The sequence below is a fragment of the Argentina anserina genome, chromosome 6 (assembly GCF_933775445.1).
Source record: "Argentina anserina chromosome 6, drPotAnse1.1, whole genome shotgun sequence".
Taxonomy (NCBI): Eukaryota; Viridiplantae; Streptophyta; class Magnoliopsida; order Rosales; family Rosaceae; genus Argentina; species Argentina anserina.
This window is the reverse complement of record NC_065877.1, coordinates 34,737,311-34,754,517: the sequence shown is the minus strand read 5'-3', so window position 1 is coordinate 34,754,517 and position 17,207 is coordinate 34,737,311. Positions and strand designations below refer to the sequence as shown.

The following is a 17,207-nucleotide window of genomic DNA, read 5'->3' as shown; positions in this document are numbered from 1 at the left end:
GAATCGTGATGGGTTATCCTCTCTCGACATCCCTATCATGCAAAAGAATTCCTATTCGAATTCGAAATATGACGGCGACAAGTTAGATGATGTAGAAGAGGCTAATGCAAACTGTGACCGCCGCAGCAGCGGTTGCGAAAGCACCACCTCCCCTCCTACGTGCATGACATGCATGCATGTTTCTGCGGGACTCTATGCCTGATCGATCAGAGACTCAAATCATTAATTCACTCTATGATTAATCATTACATCATTGTATATAATCGACCACGCTTTCCTTGTTTGGCTTATAAAATTGGGGTCTTTTTAGTTCCGAGCGCATATAACTGTTCCGTTGGTGGATGACTAACCCTAATCTTAACTTATGCTGATCAATGGCTTTGTGTTATCTAGTCACCCTTTTGACTAGATATTGCCGACGCACCTCAATTGAGACTTCCGTGGCAAAGTTTTACATGGGGAAAAAAAATGATATGATGCTCAGCACTTAGACTTTCAGATGGAGGCTTAACTAAGGGTTTTGCTCATTAAGATTTGTACGAGCGTGTTTGAAAGTACTCCTATGTGGAAGTCTTATCTTGAAATATCCTACCAACTTTTTCCTCAAGCCTATGATTATTGATCGGTTTCAAAGTTAAAAAACACTATACGTTTACTCTATTTTCCTCGAAGTTAGTCTAAATATATATAATTATTGATCGGTTCAGTGATCGATGTTTTTCATTTACATTGTAAGGCATATCCCATCCCCAAATTAAGCCGATATAACTGCATATTGAAGAATATCCACACTAATAATGACAAGTTTGCAATTGCAGGATAACTTAGCTTATTTGCAGCATATTCTCTCTCTCTCTCTCTCTCTCTCTCTCTCTCTCTCTCTCTCTCTCTCTCTCTCTCTCTCTCAGGTCTGAATGTCTGATGACTCTGATCGAATCCACTTCTCACAAATTTGCGTCACATTATTTATGTACAATAATGCAAGGGGCCAAACATGTAAAATATCATTAATACGTAGCACATGTGCTTCGATAGTCTGTTTTGTTCTTTTGGTAAATCACTTATATCATTCTGGCCCATCATTCTGGATCGAAGTAACGTAGTGTTCTGTCCCTATTACAGCCTTACATGGCAAATGGGCAATTTGTTTTTCCTTTTTTCTTTTTGGTCTGTCTATTGTCGTGAACATGAGAAATTGGTTTCCAGCTACTCGTTCTTTCAAACTAGAGATCTCCATGTGTTAATTTAAAATTAAGACAGTACGTATTAATTTGACCCTTGACACGTTTCTTTGGCCGTCAAGGCTAGCCATATATAGGACTATAGGAGCCTCCACGCATATCAATCATAAGCCCTACGAAAGATCGTATCTGCCTCAAGTGCTCTCTGTCTCGATCTCTCAGCAATGGAAGCTGAACCCCTCGATAAATCTTCACTGACCATTCCTCTTATCATTGATGCGCAGCAATACGATGAGCCCGGAAGCAATATTAAGGTAGTTGAAGAAGAATTAGAGTCCAACAACTCTCATCCTTACAGTAAAGCCACAACATCTACCCTCAAGACCTGTTTCAATGGACTCAATGCTCTCTCAGGTTATCTACTGTTCTTACATATCTCCAGTTTCTTGTCATTTACTTCATTTTTTTACACTTTATGCAACAGATTAAGTGAGAAACTCCAAGACTTCACTTGTTAGTGATTTACCAAGTTTTATAGGAGCATTTTATGTCTTGGTATTCTGATATCGAGTGATTGAATGAGTTTCGGGGCATTTATGTGAATCATTTCTGATCTCTAAGTATTAAGTAGCTAATGTTGCATTTTTGTATGTGATTGTTCATGAGTACCAGCTTGCTCAAGCAATGAAGCGATAGTATCAATTTTAATGCCAGAATTGTTCTCTTCTTGGTTTTCAGGAGTTGGGATATTATCAGTTCCTTATGCACTGGCAACTGGGGGTTGGTCAAGTTTAGCACTTCTGTTTTTGATTGCTGGTTCAGCCTTTTACACAGGCTTGTTAATAAAGAGATGTATGGATATGGATTCTAGCATAAGAACTTATCCTGATATAGGCGACCGCGCATTTGGGAAAAAGGGAAAACTGTTGATGTCAGTTTTCATGAACTTAGAACTTTACTTAGTTGCAACAGGTTTCCTGATTTTGGAAGGAGATAACTTACACAACATGTTTCCAGACATGGGATTTGAAGTGGATGGTTTTAAAATTGGTGGGAAAGAATGCTTCATAGTGATTGTCGCCCTCATTGTCCTGCCAACTGTTTGGTTAGACAACTTGAGCCTTCTTTCTTATGTATCTGCTAGTGGGGTTTTGGCTTCTGCTATCATTCTGGGATCAATTTTGTGGACCGGTGCTTTTGATGGAGTTGGATTTCATGAGAAGGGGTCACCAGTTAAGTGGAGAGGGATCCCTACTGCAATCAGCTTATACGCCTTTTGTTACTGTGCTCATCCTGTGTTTCCTACCCTGTACACTTCTATGAGAAACAAAAAACAGTTCTCCAATGTAAGTAATGCTCAAACTTTGCTGATACTGTATTGCATACTCGAAATGCTTGGGTTCTAACCGAATTTCAATCTGCTGTTCTTACTTGCAGGTTCTCCTCATCTGCTTTATATTATGCACCATCTGTTATGCATCAATGGCAGTTTTTGGGTACTTAATGTTCGGGTCAGGGGTTCAGTCACAGATAACTCTAAACCTCCCAACTAACAAGATAAGCTCACAGGTCGCAATATACACCACCCTGGTCAATCCGATATCCAAATTTGCTTTGATGGTTACACCCATAATGGCTGCTGCAAAAAGATGGTTTCCTCGTTACCAGAATAAAAGATTCTTTAACATATTCCTGAGTACAACCCTGGTAATCAGCTGTGTCATTGTAGCTTTGGCTGTACCTTTTTTCGCATATCTCATGGCACTTGTTGGAGCATTTTTGAGCGTCACAGCTTCAATTATAATGCCGTGCTCTTGCTACCTAAAGATTTCTGGCAGTTACCGAAAAATCGGATGTGAGATGTTGATCATATGGGGTATAATACTACTAGGTGTGGGAGTCGTCATATTTGGTACTTACACATCTCTGGTAGATATAATAGGGCATCTGTAGGATGCTCCCCTTGTCTTTGTAACTATAGTAATTTTGTCGCTCTTAGGCTATTGTAACTCACTAGCTGTCTACATTGATCTGGATGATATTAAATTTTAGGACTTGAAATCTTTCTTCAACTTGTGCACATAAGAATTTTTTAAGTTATTATTGCTTCTTATGGAGCAAAGGTATTTCATAGTGAAACAAACATATGAGATTGAATAAAAAACTGACAGAAAAATTCTCCGTGTACATTTGTATATAAAAAAAATCAAGGAATTATAGGCTTGATACCAAACTTTCTGGAGAAAATCAGTAACATATGCACTGGTGTATGGGATGTTAATGAATAAGATGTTTGTATTAGTATATAGCATATACCAAAATTTTGACAATGAAAGGAAAGAAATATCAAAATCTGGCAATCTGCTATCTTATCATCAGATTATGAATTGAAGGATACCCACAAGGGATTTTGGACTACATGTCATCCAACTTCATGTGCGAGCTCAATACATCTAGTATCCCAAAGATATCCTCATAGTCAGATCGAGAATCATAGCCAGAAAAGAACTTATGGATGGATCCACCCAACTCAACGCTACTCTCTCCCGCCCGCTTCTTCATCCTTTTTTCTTTCATAACCTTCCTCAAACTGGCAGCTTTGTCCCACATCCCAGTTTCAACTAAAAAATTTGCCACCATCACTAAATTCCCACTCCTACTGGGCTCCAATTCAAGCAAATTTTCTATAACTTTATTCGCGATCCCTAGTTCATCATTGACATCATGAGTACTGCATGCACTGAGCAATGTTCTGCATATGATAGGACAAAGTTCACAGGGCATGCTCTTCATGAAGCTATAAGCCACCTCCATGGCACCATAATGTATCATCATGGGTGTAATTCCATAAACATGTTCCCTATCATAAAAGTATCGGTACTCATCATCCACCAGTCCAGCGTGGCTACAAGAACAGAGGACCCCTAGAAAGGTGACATAATTCGGGCATACCGAAGAGTTCAACATCTTTTGAAAAAGCTCAAGGGCTTCCTCGACAAACCCATGCTGAGCTAGGCCTAGAGTCATCGCACTCCAAGTCCAGACATTCCGCCCCTCCATTCTATCAAAAACCAATCTGGCACAATCCAAATCCCCGGACTTCGCATACATGTCCACAAGCGCAGTACCCAGCTGACAATTCAAAACGAAGCGTCTTAGACATTACATACGAGTGAACCCCTCTTCCTAAGCTCAATCTCCCAAGCTCGGAGCACGCATTCAACACCACCACCACCGTAGTCTCATCCGGCTCAAAACCACACTCCCCCATCCTCACAAAATACCCAATCCCATCATTCACCGGCAAATTATCAACGCAGGCGGTCACAACCACATTCCACGAAACAACGCTTCTCTCAGGCATTCCATCAAACACCTTCACTGCATCCTTAATTTTCTTGCAAACCCCATAGAAATGAACCAAATTGTTCTGAACATACAGGTCAAACTCCAAACCAAGCTTCACAACACATCCATGCGCCTGCCTCCCTTCCCTGGCTATAGAATAATAGTGATGAAGATACATTTGCATATCCTTTTCTCAGCTAATTATCGTTTTTTTTTATGAATAAATATAGAGATATATAGGAGTCTGGACTGTAAATTGCTTTACTTGAGCAGTGATGGCGTTTGTGGGGGTGAGAATAAGCATATAGGTAGTGTATGTGTAATGTATTGATAGTTTATATGTGTACGTGTTGGTAAAAAATTAATAAGTATAGAGATGAGTTTGTTCTTGTAATTTGTAGGACATCATTAAATGAACATATCCACTTATGATTTATATACATTACAATGTAGCTAGTCACCACACACCAGTAGCAGGCATACCATCTTTAGATCTATTGTCCTAAACCTTATACCAACTAGGCTTCAATCATCTCCCTGATGGAGCTCTTACTTAACTCTACCATGGAAATATCAGTAAATTCAGACAGAATTGCTCTGAATTCATCTCCAGTGAGTGTCTCCCTTTCTAATAGTACATCTACTAATTGATCAATGGCTGCTCGGTTATTCCTTACATGATTCTTTGCAACCTCATATGCACTTTCGATTATGCGTCTCACTGACAAGTCAATATCCTCTGCAAGCTTTTCAGACATAGTGTTTCTTGCTAGCATCCTCAACACTACATCACTGCTTTGGGTTGCTGGGTCTGTCAATGCCCATGGTCCGATCTCGGACATACCAAACATTGTTACCATCTGAAAAAAGATAGACAGAGAAACTGTTAGCCTGGTTCTTAAGGAGTTAGTGCTAGGCCTTAGATCTTACTAATGTTGCATGTACCTGTTTTGCTATTTGTGTGATCTGTTGCAAGTCTCCTGCCGCACCAGTTGTTATTTCTGGCTCCCCAAATATTATTTCTTCTGCTGCTCTACCTCCTAGACCTCCAACTATTCTAGCAAACAGTTGTTTCTTAGAAATGAGAGCACGATCTTCCCCCGGTAAGAACCATGTAAGACCTCGAGCTTGGCCTCGGGGAATAAGAGAGACCTTCTGCACTGGATCATGGCCTGGAGTCAATGTTCTGGAATTGATCACAAAAACAAGACAATACACATACATGAGTTTACTACACAATATTGAGAGCATTATGCAACATAAATGAGGAATGAATCGAATGCTCTACTTACGCACAAATGGCGTGGCCTACTTCATGGTAAGCTACTAGAGTCTTGCTCTTTCCATCAGTCATTTTTGTGCCTTCCATCCCTGCAATAATTCGATCAATCGAGTCATCTATTTCTTTCATTGTTATCTTATCTTTGCCTCTCCTACCAGCAAGAATCGCGGCTTCATTCATGAGGTTTGCAAGATCTGCACCACTGAATCCAGGAGTTCTCATAGCAATTATATCAATAGAAACGCTCTTATCAAGCTTCTTGTTGTTGCTATGCACCTTTAATATCTCTCTTCTTCCCTTAATATCTGGCAATCCAACCGTGACCTGCCCAAAACAAAAACGTCACACATGAATTTCATATATCAAACTCTTCAAGAGGACTTTGCTATTTTACATTGATTAGAGAGATTACTTGTCTGTCAAACCTTCCAGGCCTGAGCAAAGCAGAATCAAGAATTTCGGGGCGGTTAGTAGCAGCAATTACAATTACTCCACTATTCCCACTAAATCCATCCATTTCAGTAAGCAGCTGATTCAATGTCTGCTCCCTCTCATCATTTCCTCCTCCAATTCCTGTCCCTCTTTGCCTCCCAACAGCATCAATCTCATCAATGAAAACCAAGCATGGTGAATTCTCTTTCGCCTTGTTGAACAAGTCTCTTACTCTAGAAGCTCCTACTCCTACAAACATCTCAATGAACTCTGACCCTGACAGAGAAAAGAAAGGCACCCCTGCCTCCCCTGCAATGGCCTTAGCCAACAATGTCTTTCCAGTCCCCGGTGGCCCTACTAAAAGAACCCCTTTAGGAATTCTTGCACCTACTGCAGCAAACTTCTCTGGAGTTTTGAGAAATTCAACAATCTCCTCAAAATCTTGCTTTGCTTCATCAACCCCAGCTACATCATCAAATGTAACCCCTGTATTGGGTTCCATTTGGAATTTGGCTTTGCTCCTGTAATTCATCGTACAACAAGTCATGTCAAGTTTTTATTTGGATTCTATCACAAAGTTGCCTAGACAAGAAAAACAACAAGAAACAAAACAGGTAGATATAACAATTTCATAGCATCACTCATCGTTTTTAAGTGAGCATATATTTAGGTGAGAAATTTGGTGATGGAATAGTACTTTACCTTCCAAGTCCAAAAGGCAAGTTGGGGCCTCCTGGCATGTTTGTTGGTGAACTCCTCAATAGCAATGATCCAAGAAGTATCAGTGGAAAAGCAAAGTTTCCCAATAAGTCAAGTACTGCAGGCCACCAGTCCACTTCCTTTGGATGAGCTGCAAAGTCTATGTTCTTCTCTTTTAGTTTCCTCAGCAACTCTTGTGGCAATCCAGGTAGCTGAACTCTGACTCTCTGGAGCTTCTCTAATGTGGGATTGAAGATCTCCGCGATCGCAACAGTTCCATTCTCAAAAAGGTCTACCTTCCTCACAGCACCTTCATCCAAGTACTGCAAGAATCTTGAGTATGACATTCTGCTTGAAGTTGATGCTACTGGGCTCTCTGGCACAGGCTCAGCTCTTGCAGAGTGAGACATGAGTGTTCCAGGCACTATAACGCCAAAAGAGGCAGCATTTAACAGAGACCGCCTAGTGGATTTCAAGTTTGAAGGAGATTTGTGGCATGTGGTTTCTCTGCTAGTGCTTTTGAGCTGGATGTCCTTAGAAACTTCTTGGGTTTTGCAGACCGGAGAGAGGGAGAGAGATAGGGAGAGTGCAGGTGTCATTCTTGTGTGAAAGAGTTGAAGGTGTAGTACGTGTGAGTAACTGAAGATTGAGCTCTGATCGAGCAGTTGGTTTGGTATGTTACTGAAAATCGTAAACTGTTCAGTTGGAGGGAGCCAGTGTCAAAGAAGTGCTATATATGGGAAATATTGGATGTTTCCAGCAACTTCAAATTTGCTTTGTCTGGTCTTACTTTCCATATGACACGGGAACGGTCTAGAACTATGTTGCATAGGTGATGGAACTTCTTCGAAGTCTATCCTCTTCTCTGTGCCACACACTTGGAAAAATTGAAGTGGCTCATTAGATTATCAATTATGCATTTATGCATAATCACAAGTCAAAACTTCTTTATTTGATGTGAATGTAGCCTACATTAGTTTCAATATTTTGTAAGAAGTTGAACAAGGAACTGATAAAATCATTAGAACCAATCACTTCTTTTTCCACATATTTAACTGTTATGACTAGGTTATGCTTCTTCGTTCATATCACTACTTATTTTGATGGATGTCGCCTAATTTTAATCGGTCATATCATTAGTAATTTCACACATAACTCGATTGATTGACATGTAGTGCGTCATAAATGCAAAATTGCATCCTGTCATCTCTATAATTTTGCTAGGTTTTCCTCTAAATATCTTGTGTTATCTAATTACATTCTGGTAATTTACAATTTTGAAGTCATTTGCACATCTTTCTATTGTAATCTTTTTTAATACAAATAAAACTTGACACACCCGCCATGGTTAACTAGAATTGACCACGCCCAACAATTTAAAAACACGTGTCTTTTTTTCACCTTAAAAGAAAATTTCTACTTTTCCCGGCAATCAAATCAGATTTCTTCTCTTCCTCCATGGAAGAAGATCCTCCTCTTCCTCATCCTCTTCTTCCTCTCTCTCTCTTCTTACTTCTCAAATCTCAACGCCTAAGGAAAGTCCCTAATTGTTGTCGAACTAAGAAGCAACAGATGAAGCCATGAGCCATGGATTCTAAAAGCTAGCTTCAATTGCGGGAGTAAGAGGAGAGATATTTGGGCGAGTATGATTATTGCCCAATGATTCATCTCTTTTGATTACTGTTATCTTACCCATAAACCCTTGTTGTGATCAGAAACATCACTATCACCGTTATCTTATTCAGTCATTGGTCTTTGATTCATATCTTACGGGGGTTTGAAGAGAATGAAAGAAATTATTATATATATCCGTCACATATTTTACATGGCGGTGTGTTATCTTAACGTTATTAGTCTATTTTTTACTGTGAATATTTTTGATTTGTTATTATATGTAAATAAATTTTTTCCATTTTTACCGCGTGCATGTTACTTATACCATGACGTAATATAATTGACTGGGTACATCACATGTCACTGTCATGGAATCTGGTGGGCGGGTATACAAAATAATTACTCGAGAAATGAGAAGAAAAAATTTAAGTGTAAATAATTGGTCGTGGTTAGCTCTGTCCGACCAAAGCTGTTCTGGCAAGTTTTTTCCTTGCAATACATGTGAGTTCTGAGTTTTTATCAACCAAACCTTAAAATGTATGAAGTAAAGAAAGGCCTGTGTAAATCCTGTAATGGGCCCAATTTCTGTTCTAAAATGGCATCAGAGATGAGGAGGATGTGGGTGTGGTCTGGATATTTCATCAGTTAACAAGTGACAAGTAATAACCGCCATAACCACCTCAGTTTATGAATTCAAACCTGCAAACCGTTTATACATACATTCTACAGATCCTCAAAAACGGTTCCGGAATCTCTATCTTCTTCACACAGTCTTGTGATCCCTCTCTCGTTAACGCATTCTTCACAGTCACAGTTCCATCATTTTCATCATCAATAACCTTCGAACATGGATCAACCTCAAGACTCTGGCATCAAAATCTACAACAACGCCGTGTACGGCGACCCACCTGACCCCGAGGACCATCCTAAGCCGAACTCCGCCGCTTCCTCCTCCTGCATGGGCTCCAACCCTAAACCACCTTCTTCATCCCTCCCTCTCGTCCGTCTCAACCACGACCAACTCCACGGTCGCAAACGACGCGCCGTCGCAAAGGGAGTCCAGAAAACCATCTCCAAAACCTCAATGCTTGTCAACTTCCTCCCCACCGGAACCCTCCTCACTTTCGAGATGATCCTCCCTGCCATCTACCGCAACGGAGAGTGCACCACCGTCACTACCATGATGACTCACGTCCTCCTTGGAATCTGTGCCCTCTCCTGCTTCTTCTTCCACTTCACCGACAGTTTCAAAGGCCCTGATGGGAAGGTGTACTACGGCTTCGTGACGCCGAGGGGGTTGGCGGTTTTCAAGCCGGGGCTGAAGGTGGACACGCCCAAGGATGAGAGGTATAGGGTGGGGTTGACAGACTTCGTTCATGCCATAATGTCAGTGATGGTGTTCATGGCGATTGCGTTCTCAGACCGGCGCGTGACCGAGTGTATGTTTCCCGGGCACGAGAAGGAGATGGATGAAGTGATGGAGAGTTTCCCGTTGATGGTGGGAATTGTTTGCAGTGGCTTGTTTCTTGTGTTTCCTACTTCTCGCCATGGAATTGGCTGCATGTCTGCATGAACAACTGATTACTGATATGATTTGGGGTTTTTTTTTCCTCGATAACGACTGATAAGATTTGGTTAAGTCTTCGTAGTTGTGCCTGTTTGTGTTGATCTGCAATGATGTTGTATTTGTGGTAGGGTTTGTGTTTGAGAATTGAACACCTTCACGTAGTTTTGTTGTTGTAAGTTTGTTCAGGATGGTTCGTTACTTCATTGTAATAATTGACCTCGGTGATCATGAAGATTGATGATCCTATTAGTAGTTATATGCGTTTGCGTCTTTAATTTCTTTAAGTGATTATCTCGGTCAGTTAATTAATATGTAAGACTGCTCATGTTTGTCTTTTAGATACCAAGTGGATCTTTTTATAGAAACTTATTGCAATTCCCCTCGAGGTTGATTGTGACCAAAATGCATCTCCTCACCTAACTAGGGTGAAGCGGATTAGTAAACGGATAATGTCCATAAAATAGCGAATAGATCCATTCACAAATGACTTGCAGGTTAAGCACACCACACTGCGCGCGCATCGGTCGATGCATCGTCTTGAACTCTGCATTGATACAAATCAGACAATAGTGAATCAATCTTTCGAGGTATTAAGCCAAACCCACACACACACACACATATACACTTAATTATAGAGACTCGACTTAAGCATCGGAAAAGCCTTTTGAATGCTTGCGCACACTCAATTTCCCTAATAGCGTGATTCGCCGGTCACTAAACACAATTTCAAATATTTGATCTCGTAATCTTCATTTGCGCCCTTTGCCGATGGAACAAGAACAAGCAGCAATATTTTTTTTTTCTTTTCAAATCGGCATATTTTAATCAAAACTTATACATTTTTACCACTAAAATATCACGCTAGCACATTTTTCTAAACTCACAAAGCTTTTTACAATGATTTAAGTTCCAAAATATATTAGAACTACAAGATAAAACCGATAATAATCAATAGAGAAGGACCCGGAACACGTTCAAGTATCAAATTGGATACTTGGTAATCAAGAAAGCCTAACATGAAATATAAATACTTTTCCCCTTTTCGGTTTAAGCCTACCCAATATTTCCCAAATCTTTTTTCCTTTCTTTTTCCGGTCCCAACCTATTTGCCAAATCCCTAAAAATCTTTCCCCAAATTTCCAACTAGGTCTTTCTCAATTAAACGCACTCCCTCATCTCTCTCGACTTCGCCGGAGCCCAATAATGCGGCAACTGATTTTCTGACGAGTCAAGAAACAGGTACTGCTTCCACTCCATAAACCCATAACGAAATGACCAATAAAGATTGATATTTTCATTGATTCAAATGCGCTCAATTTTAACCTGATTAGATAGATTGCAAGTTTCAATTTTTCTGCTTCTGAAGAATTTATATGAGTACTCTTTGCGATTTTAGATTAATGGGTCTGTAATTGTATCAGCTTTTTTGTTATTTGAAATGGGTTTGGTGAAAGTTGTGAACTTTAACAATGAAATTTTTGGCAATGTAAGTTCTGGGTTTTGGGCATTAGTATAGTATATGTAGTTGGGAGGTTAAGTAATGAATACTGACTCATGTATAGTTCATAATCCCGGGAAATTACTAAGTTGAAGTACAAGTTTACAAAGGGTTGTGTTGTATAGTATGTGCATACCAGAAGAAGAGGAACCACAGTGCTCTATGAGTGGGAGGTATTATACGAAGCAGGAGATAGAGCATCGCTCTCCATCTCGGAGGGATGGCATCAGCAAGAAGAAAGAGGCAGAATTGCGGGAGTCGTACTGCTCGTATCTTAAAGAGCTTGGCATGAGGGTTGAATTGTAAGTTGAGACCATACTTGTATTGGTTGCTTCTGAGGTTAGTTTATGGAAATTCTGTGTTTTCTCTGATGTTATCATCATTTTGGCTGTTCCAACTAGGCAGCATTATCTCTTTATTTTGTGAACGGACAAGAAAGGAACTTTATGTCATTGCTTAAGGCCTTTTCATTATGTATCAGTCAGTCAATTGTGAATAGATTAGGCCTGTTGACATAATACTATGACTGTTGATTGTACTATCTATACAATTATGTGTTTGTTTCTGGGATTAGATGAGATATTTTATGTATCTCCTTTGGAATGATTGAAATTTTCTTGTGTGCCATCAACATTACTGCATTAGCATCACCTTCTTTACTTCTTAACCTCTTGATGTTGTTTAATTCTTCAAATTTCCAGTTGAAGCTTCAATTTTGTCTTCCATGAAGTTTTCACAACACCCTTCAATTGAGTTGCCTGCAAGTGTGAAGTAGATACTCCATATCAATTGTTCGCTTGTGTTACTCTCCTTTTGAGCGTCTTCCATTTCCTCGAACGTATAACATCTATTTTAAATTGCCTTGGGGGAAGTATATCTCATTTATTTTGTTTCCCCTTTCCAATCAGCTATGCAGCTTCTATTTTGTTTAGTTACATACAAATTTTAGGATAAAATAATTCTGGTAACGGTGATGTATATTATATCTTTTATTTCCCTTTTACTTGCTTTAGAGCACTATATCTTATATTGTATTTCATATATACTAATTCTAAGTTGTCGTGGAAAAGTATCTTCTTTCTGTTGTTTCCATTTTCCAATCAAGTCGTGGAATTGAACTTAAAAATTTCAGGGCATTTAATAATCCCTGGTAAAGGTGATTGGTATTATATATCTTTCAGGCCTCAGGTGACAATAGCATGTGCAATGATGTTGTGCCACCAATTTTACATGCGTCAGTCTCACGCTAAGAATGATTGGAAGGTGCAGGTTTTGTGTATGGATTTTCTGGATCTTGCATTTATCTAACTGAAGTAGGTTTTGCCATTTTCATTTAAGAACATTTTGTCAACAATTTGCAGACAATAGCGACTGTCAGTATCTTTCTTGCTTGCAAAATACAAGATACACGGCGCCCTCTGAATGATGTTCTTCGACAGGCATCTGATATCCTCCAGAAATTAGATGCTTCTGTGTTATCATATGTGAGACGGAAAGTAAGCAGACATGCCCATTTCTATAGAGTCTATAGATCCTAGACACCATGGTTGCTTAATTTCTTCCTTCTGCATGTAGGAAGTCTTCAAGGAATTGGTCATAGGTGCCGAGATAATTCTGTTGTCCACAGTCGGTTTTGATTTTGAGATGCAGCTTCCTTACATATCACTTGTTGAAGCTTTAAGGAAATTAAATCTCCTCCCTGTCCTTGCTGAGAGGGCATGGAATTACGTTAATGATTGGTGAGGATTGCATCTTTCGTTCGGAGCTTTCTGTATGCATCTCAGGGAGATTTAAGGATATTATGATTGCCGTTCCCTTGACTGATTGATCTTGTGAATGTCTAGCCTTTGCACATCATTGTGCTTGCAGTACGAGCCCCACTACATTGCAGCTGGTTCATTATTTCTCGCTGCACAAATAGAAAAAGTTGAACTTCCTAAAGAGGAGGGAAAAGTTTGGTGGGCAGAGTTTGATGTTTCCTGTAAACAGTTAGATGGTTGGTAGCAAGTCTTTTCAGTTTCTCATTATTTTCTGTCATGGTTTCTTGTCGTATGCTGTTTAATACTTCTTAAACCAAATGTATCGTATAGCATTGGTCAGAAAGAGTGTCAAATTTGAATAGATTCTTTTTAAAGTCTCCTCGTGTTCTTATGATTTTAACTTCTTTGAACTTCTTTCAGACGTCATTCGGGAGATGGTAAGAAGTTTGCGGAAGGCAAGCAGAAAACAACCTCTTTCACCCAAAAATGGGAAGGAAAATCAGTCTGAAACTTTAATCAGAAGGCCAAGTGATCCTAGTAGCTCTCAGTCATGTGTTTCAAGTGAAGCTGTGATCGATGGTAATTTTAGGCACAGCAGTTTGGCGGAAGAGGACAGAGGACTAGGAGAGTCTACTATTTCTTACAACCAAAATGTAATTGAAGGTGAGAATTGTACCACCACAAAGGAACCTATACCATGTCAGACATGTGATAGGGGTAGTCCAAGTGGTAATGTGAAGGATGGTGGTGCTGAGATCAAACCTGAAAGAGAGGAACCAGATGATCAGAATGATAATGCGATTGACATTGACCGGATCAGAGATAAATTGAAGAGGCGGAGATCCGGCGGTGAAGTTTCAAATAAGAAGATGGTGGATGCTCCAGATGTAGAGATAGATGCTGAAGCCTGGATAGAAAGTGAGCTTGAAGGTGGTATAGTGCTAGAAGTTGCCTCCCCAGAGAAGAAACATAAGGAGGTCTTGTAAGGTTTTGAATTGTTGGAATTGGGCTTATGCCATTACTTGTATCACTTCCTTGTACATCATTTTTTGTTGGGAATGTGATTGTACTGGTAAGTAGCATCTGCTCTTTTATATGCAGGTGCTGCTCGGTAAACTTGCTCAACATTAGTCAATAAAACTTCATTTTATTCTCATCTCATGATCCATATTTTAAAGAAAGCCGTCAACTTTTTGCCAGCAAGGTTCTAATTAACTTTGGTGGTTTTCTCTGTTTTTCATTGTAACAGATTGAAATTCATCTAGAAAAAATAGAATTTTATCTAGCAAGGCAGAAAGCTATCTAGCCTTATATACACGCATTATCCTAATTACCCTAATGATCTCGGAAGCAAATTGACAGAGTAAACAACGTTTTCCATTAGCAACAACCTTTTGAAGTCAGTGAAGGGAGATTTTATTTATACATCCTAAAACGGTATTTGAACCTCATCTTCATTTAAAAACAACAAAAATGCTATTGCACCTCTTTAATTTTTCCGAAATGCCCATAGTCCAAATAAATCGATTTTAGAATCTTTTCACACCTTAAAATTCAGCAATTAAAACTCCTTTAATTTTTGAATCTCATGAACATAAAGTTAACTATCGAAATAACTAATATATATATAAATCCATACGTAAAACAACACAAATAAATAAAATTTCTTTGATCAAACATTGAAGATGGTGGTTAGGTTAAGTAAGTATGATTATATGCACTTATTATAAAATTATAAGCGCTTATAGTTTGTTAGGTTCCATATTATGTACGGTAATAGATGATCAGTTCGGTGTAACTGGATTCATCCAAACAAAGTACGTATATGATTATCTTATTCTTCGATTTCATTATCTTGATTTAATATATATATATATATATTGGTTTAAGTGTTTTGGTAAAATTATATGAATATTAATTGTGTTGTCATATTTTAATTAATAAATTGTTTAAGGAGAAACGAAATGAAAATAATAACGACATAATGGAACATAACGTAACCTTTTATTGATTGATAATGGGGCCTATATATAAGCATTACATCACCTGAATCCCGTCGGATTTGTAATCATAATCTATTACAGAGATGTGAATCTATCTCTAACAGAAAACCTAATAAGGCTAAGACACACACAAGGGTATAATAGTAATTCTCCCGGAACACTCCCCTTTGTGTCGCATGCCTAGGTTGCATGGTGCACACATCGTTGCCTCAGTAAAAATAAATTTTTAAGCAAAATAAAAACCTCTTCGGTGAAAAAACAAAAGTTTGATCGAATGGAAAAAGAGCACAACGCACCGTCTACCTTTGATAGCATCATGTGAGATAGACTATCCCTGAAGTCTACGAAACACTCCCCCTGATTAGTGTCATAATCATGGAGTACAAAAAACAACGTATACAACGTTCATTACATGCTTATCAAAACGTAGTCTTGGGCTAATGATTAATCATTAATTTCGCCACACATCCTTAGATCATACATGCTATACATAGCCAAACTTAGATCTTGGGAAACAAGATTGCATAACAACTCAAAACAAGAGTTTGCAATGAAAATCAGATTCTCGGGTAGAATGACATTCACTCACTTAACAGCCATAACTTCTTTGTCACAATAGGTATCAGCGAACCGTAAAATGTTCTGAAAATTAGACACATGTGGCTTTCCAATCACATAAAGTTCACAACCTAATTCGACCGAAGCAGTGTACAGTGCTCTGTTAAAGTTGACTCACTTGCAAATTACCGGGCAGAACTGTCATACTTTGCTAAAACGGTCATAACTCACTCAATATGATAGCTATGAACAAATGGCTAGTATCCATGAAAAGTAGACACATTAATCTTTCCAACGGTACCTATTTCACCATATTTCATTAAGCGAGTTGTTTTATAGGTCTCGTTGAAGTTGACCTACGAAACTGGACAGATTCTAATTTGTCACATTCAATGTGTCTTTCACAAAGGAATGGGGGAATGGACCAATGAAGGATTAATTTTGGTCCGATACGGAATCATACATATCCTCTATGCTACCAGTGTCAACATCAAAACTAACGTGTGTGTTACTATGTATGAGTTGCTGACGGCGTTAGTGTGAGAGGAATGTATTGATTCGCTAAATGTAAAACTAGACCCATGGTCTGGAGGTATTTAAAGTCCCTCATGCACTCTCATATATGCGTCAAGATCTCTTTATAGATATATTATGACTACTATCATATGCTGCAAATCAGTTTTCATGGACACTACTACTGATCAAGTAGCGGAAAGCAATTATGTCCATAACGAGAGAATATGACTCATCGTAGTCAATACTAGGATAATGAGACAATCTTTGCGCCATAAGTCCTGGAAATATCGCATGACTTCATCTTTATCATTACACTTACAACAATGACTAACATAACAAGTCTAGTTCAGCCTATATTGATTCTTTCCACTTTGGTCAAGTTGCTCATCGTTGATACTTTACAACAAAATAAGAGCATAAGCGAATACATCATCAATCATGAGAGATCAATCCATTAACATACACACGTGCTTATATGATCAATTTCAAAGATCTCTATGCTACTCTAACATCAACAAAAAGAGTCTGTGGTGTCCCACAGAAACTTAGTTGATATACATGTTTAGAGAATATCTATTGATGATGGGCGAAATACTTGTGCCTACGCACCTCACTTCTTTCTGGTTTTTGATTCCAAAGAATAATGGTATCCCCCTCATCTAGGTAGGAGCCAAGACCGAAGCTATGACCCTTACTAGTCTATCTTTGCGTTTGCCGCCCTTGATTTGTGGTGCAATACCACGGGTGCC

The 17,207-nt window shown here is 39.0% G+C and overlaps 5 protein-coding genes across 8 annotated transcripts; 3 read left to right on the top strand and 2 right to left on the bottom strand.

The window, feature by feature from the left end:
* Nucleotides 1-1,338: 1,338 nt before the first annotated feature.
* On the top strand, nucleotides 1,339-3,169 carry LOC126798551 (amino acid transporter AVT1I). Its single transcript, XM_050525555.1, has 3 exons — nucleotides 1,339-1,595; nucleotides 1,920-2,527; nucleotides 2,619-3,169. The coding sequence occupies exons 1-3, from the start codon at nucleotides 1,406-1,408 to the stop codon at nucleotides 3,132-3,134; spliced, it is 1,314 nt and encodes a 437-aa protein (XP_050381512.1). The 5' UTR covers nucleotides 1,339-1,405; the 3' UTR covers nucleotides 3,135-3,169.
* Nucleotides 3,170-3,596: 427 nt separating this feature from the next.
* LOC126798558 (pentatricopeptide repeat-containing protein At2g36730-like) lies at nucleotides 3,597-4,713 on the bottom strand. Its single transcript, XM_050525565.1, is given in 2 exon segments — nucleotides 3,597-4,340; nucleotides 4,342-4,713. Coding segments are annotated over 2 exon segments (1,116 nt in total).
* A 47-nt stretch (nucleotides 4,714-4,760) lies between these two features.
* LOC126798541 (ATP-dependent zinc metalloprotease FTSH 6, chloroplastic) lies at nucleotides 4,761-7,613 on the bottom strand. Its single transcript, XM_050525545.1, has 5 exons — nucleotides 6,946-7,613; nucleotides 6,224-6,764; nucleotides 5,822-6,135; nucleotides 5,475-5,715; nucleotides 4,761-5,389 (listed from the first exon to the last, which is right to left on the bottom strand). Exons 1-5 carry the CDS (start codon nucleotides 7,539-7,541, stop codon nucleotides 5,048-5,050), a joined length of 2,034 nt encoding a protein of 677 aa, XP_050381502.1. The 5' UTR covers nucleotides 7,542-7,613; the 3' UTR covers nucleotides 4,761-5,047.
* Nucleotides 7,614-9,403: 1,790 nt separating this feature from the next.
* LOC126798571 (protein DMP8-like) lies at nucleotides 9,404-10,129 on the top strand. The gene has a single exon (XM_050525580.1). The coding sequence runs from the start codon at nucleotides 9,404-9,406 to the stop codon at nucleotides 10,127-10,129; it is 726 nt and encodes a 241-aa protein (XP_050381537.1).
* Nucleotides 10,130-11,205: 1,076 nt separating this feature from the next.
* On the top strand, nucleotides 11,206-14,506 carry LOC126798553 (cyclin-T1-3-like). 4 transcript variants are annotated; one of them, XM_050525557.1, is made up of 7 exons: nucleotides 11,206-11,362; nucleotides 11,747-11,923; nucleotides 12,803-12,884; nucleotides 12,983-13,117; nucleotides 13,197-13,360; nucleotides 13,466-13,617; nucleotides 13,802-14,506. In XM_050525557.1, the coding sequence occupies exons 2-7, from the start codon at nucleotides 11,748-11,750 to the stop codon at nucleotides 14,365-14,367; spliced, it is 1,275 nt and encodes a 424-aa protein (XP_050381514.1). In that variant the 5' UTR covers nucleotides 11,206-11,362; nucleotide 11,747; the 3' UTR covers nucleotides 14,368-14,506. The 4 variants fall into 4 exon arrangements, with proteins under 4 accessions (XP_050381514.1, XP_050381513.1, XP_050381515.1 ...); XM_050525556.1 differs by having other exon boundaries at nucleotides 11,206-11,923; XM_050525558.1 differs by lacking the exon at nucleotides 11,206-11,362 and having other exon boundaries at nucleotides 11,781-11,960.
* Nucleotides 14,507-17,207: the final 2,701 nt, after the last annotated feature.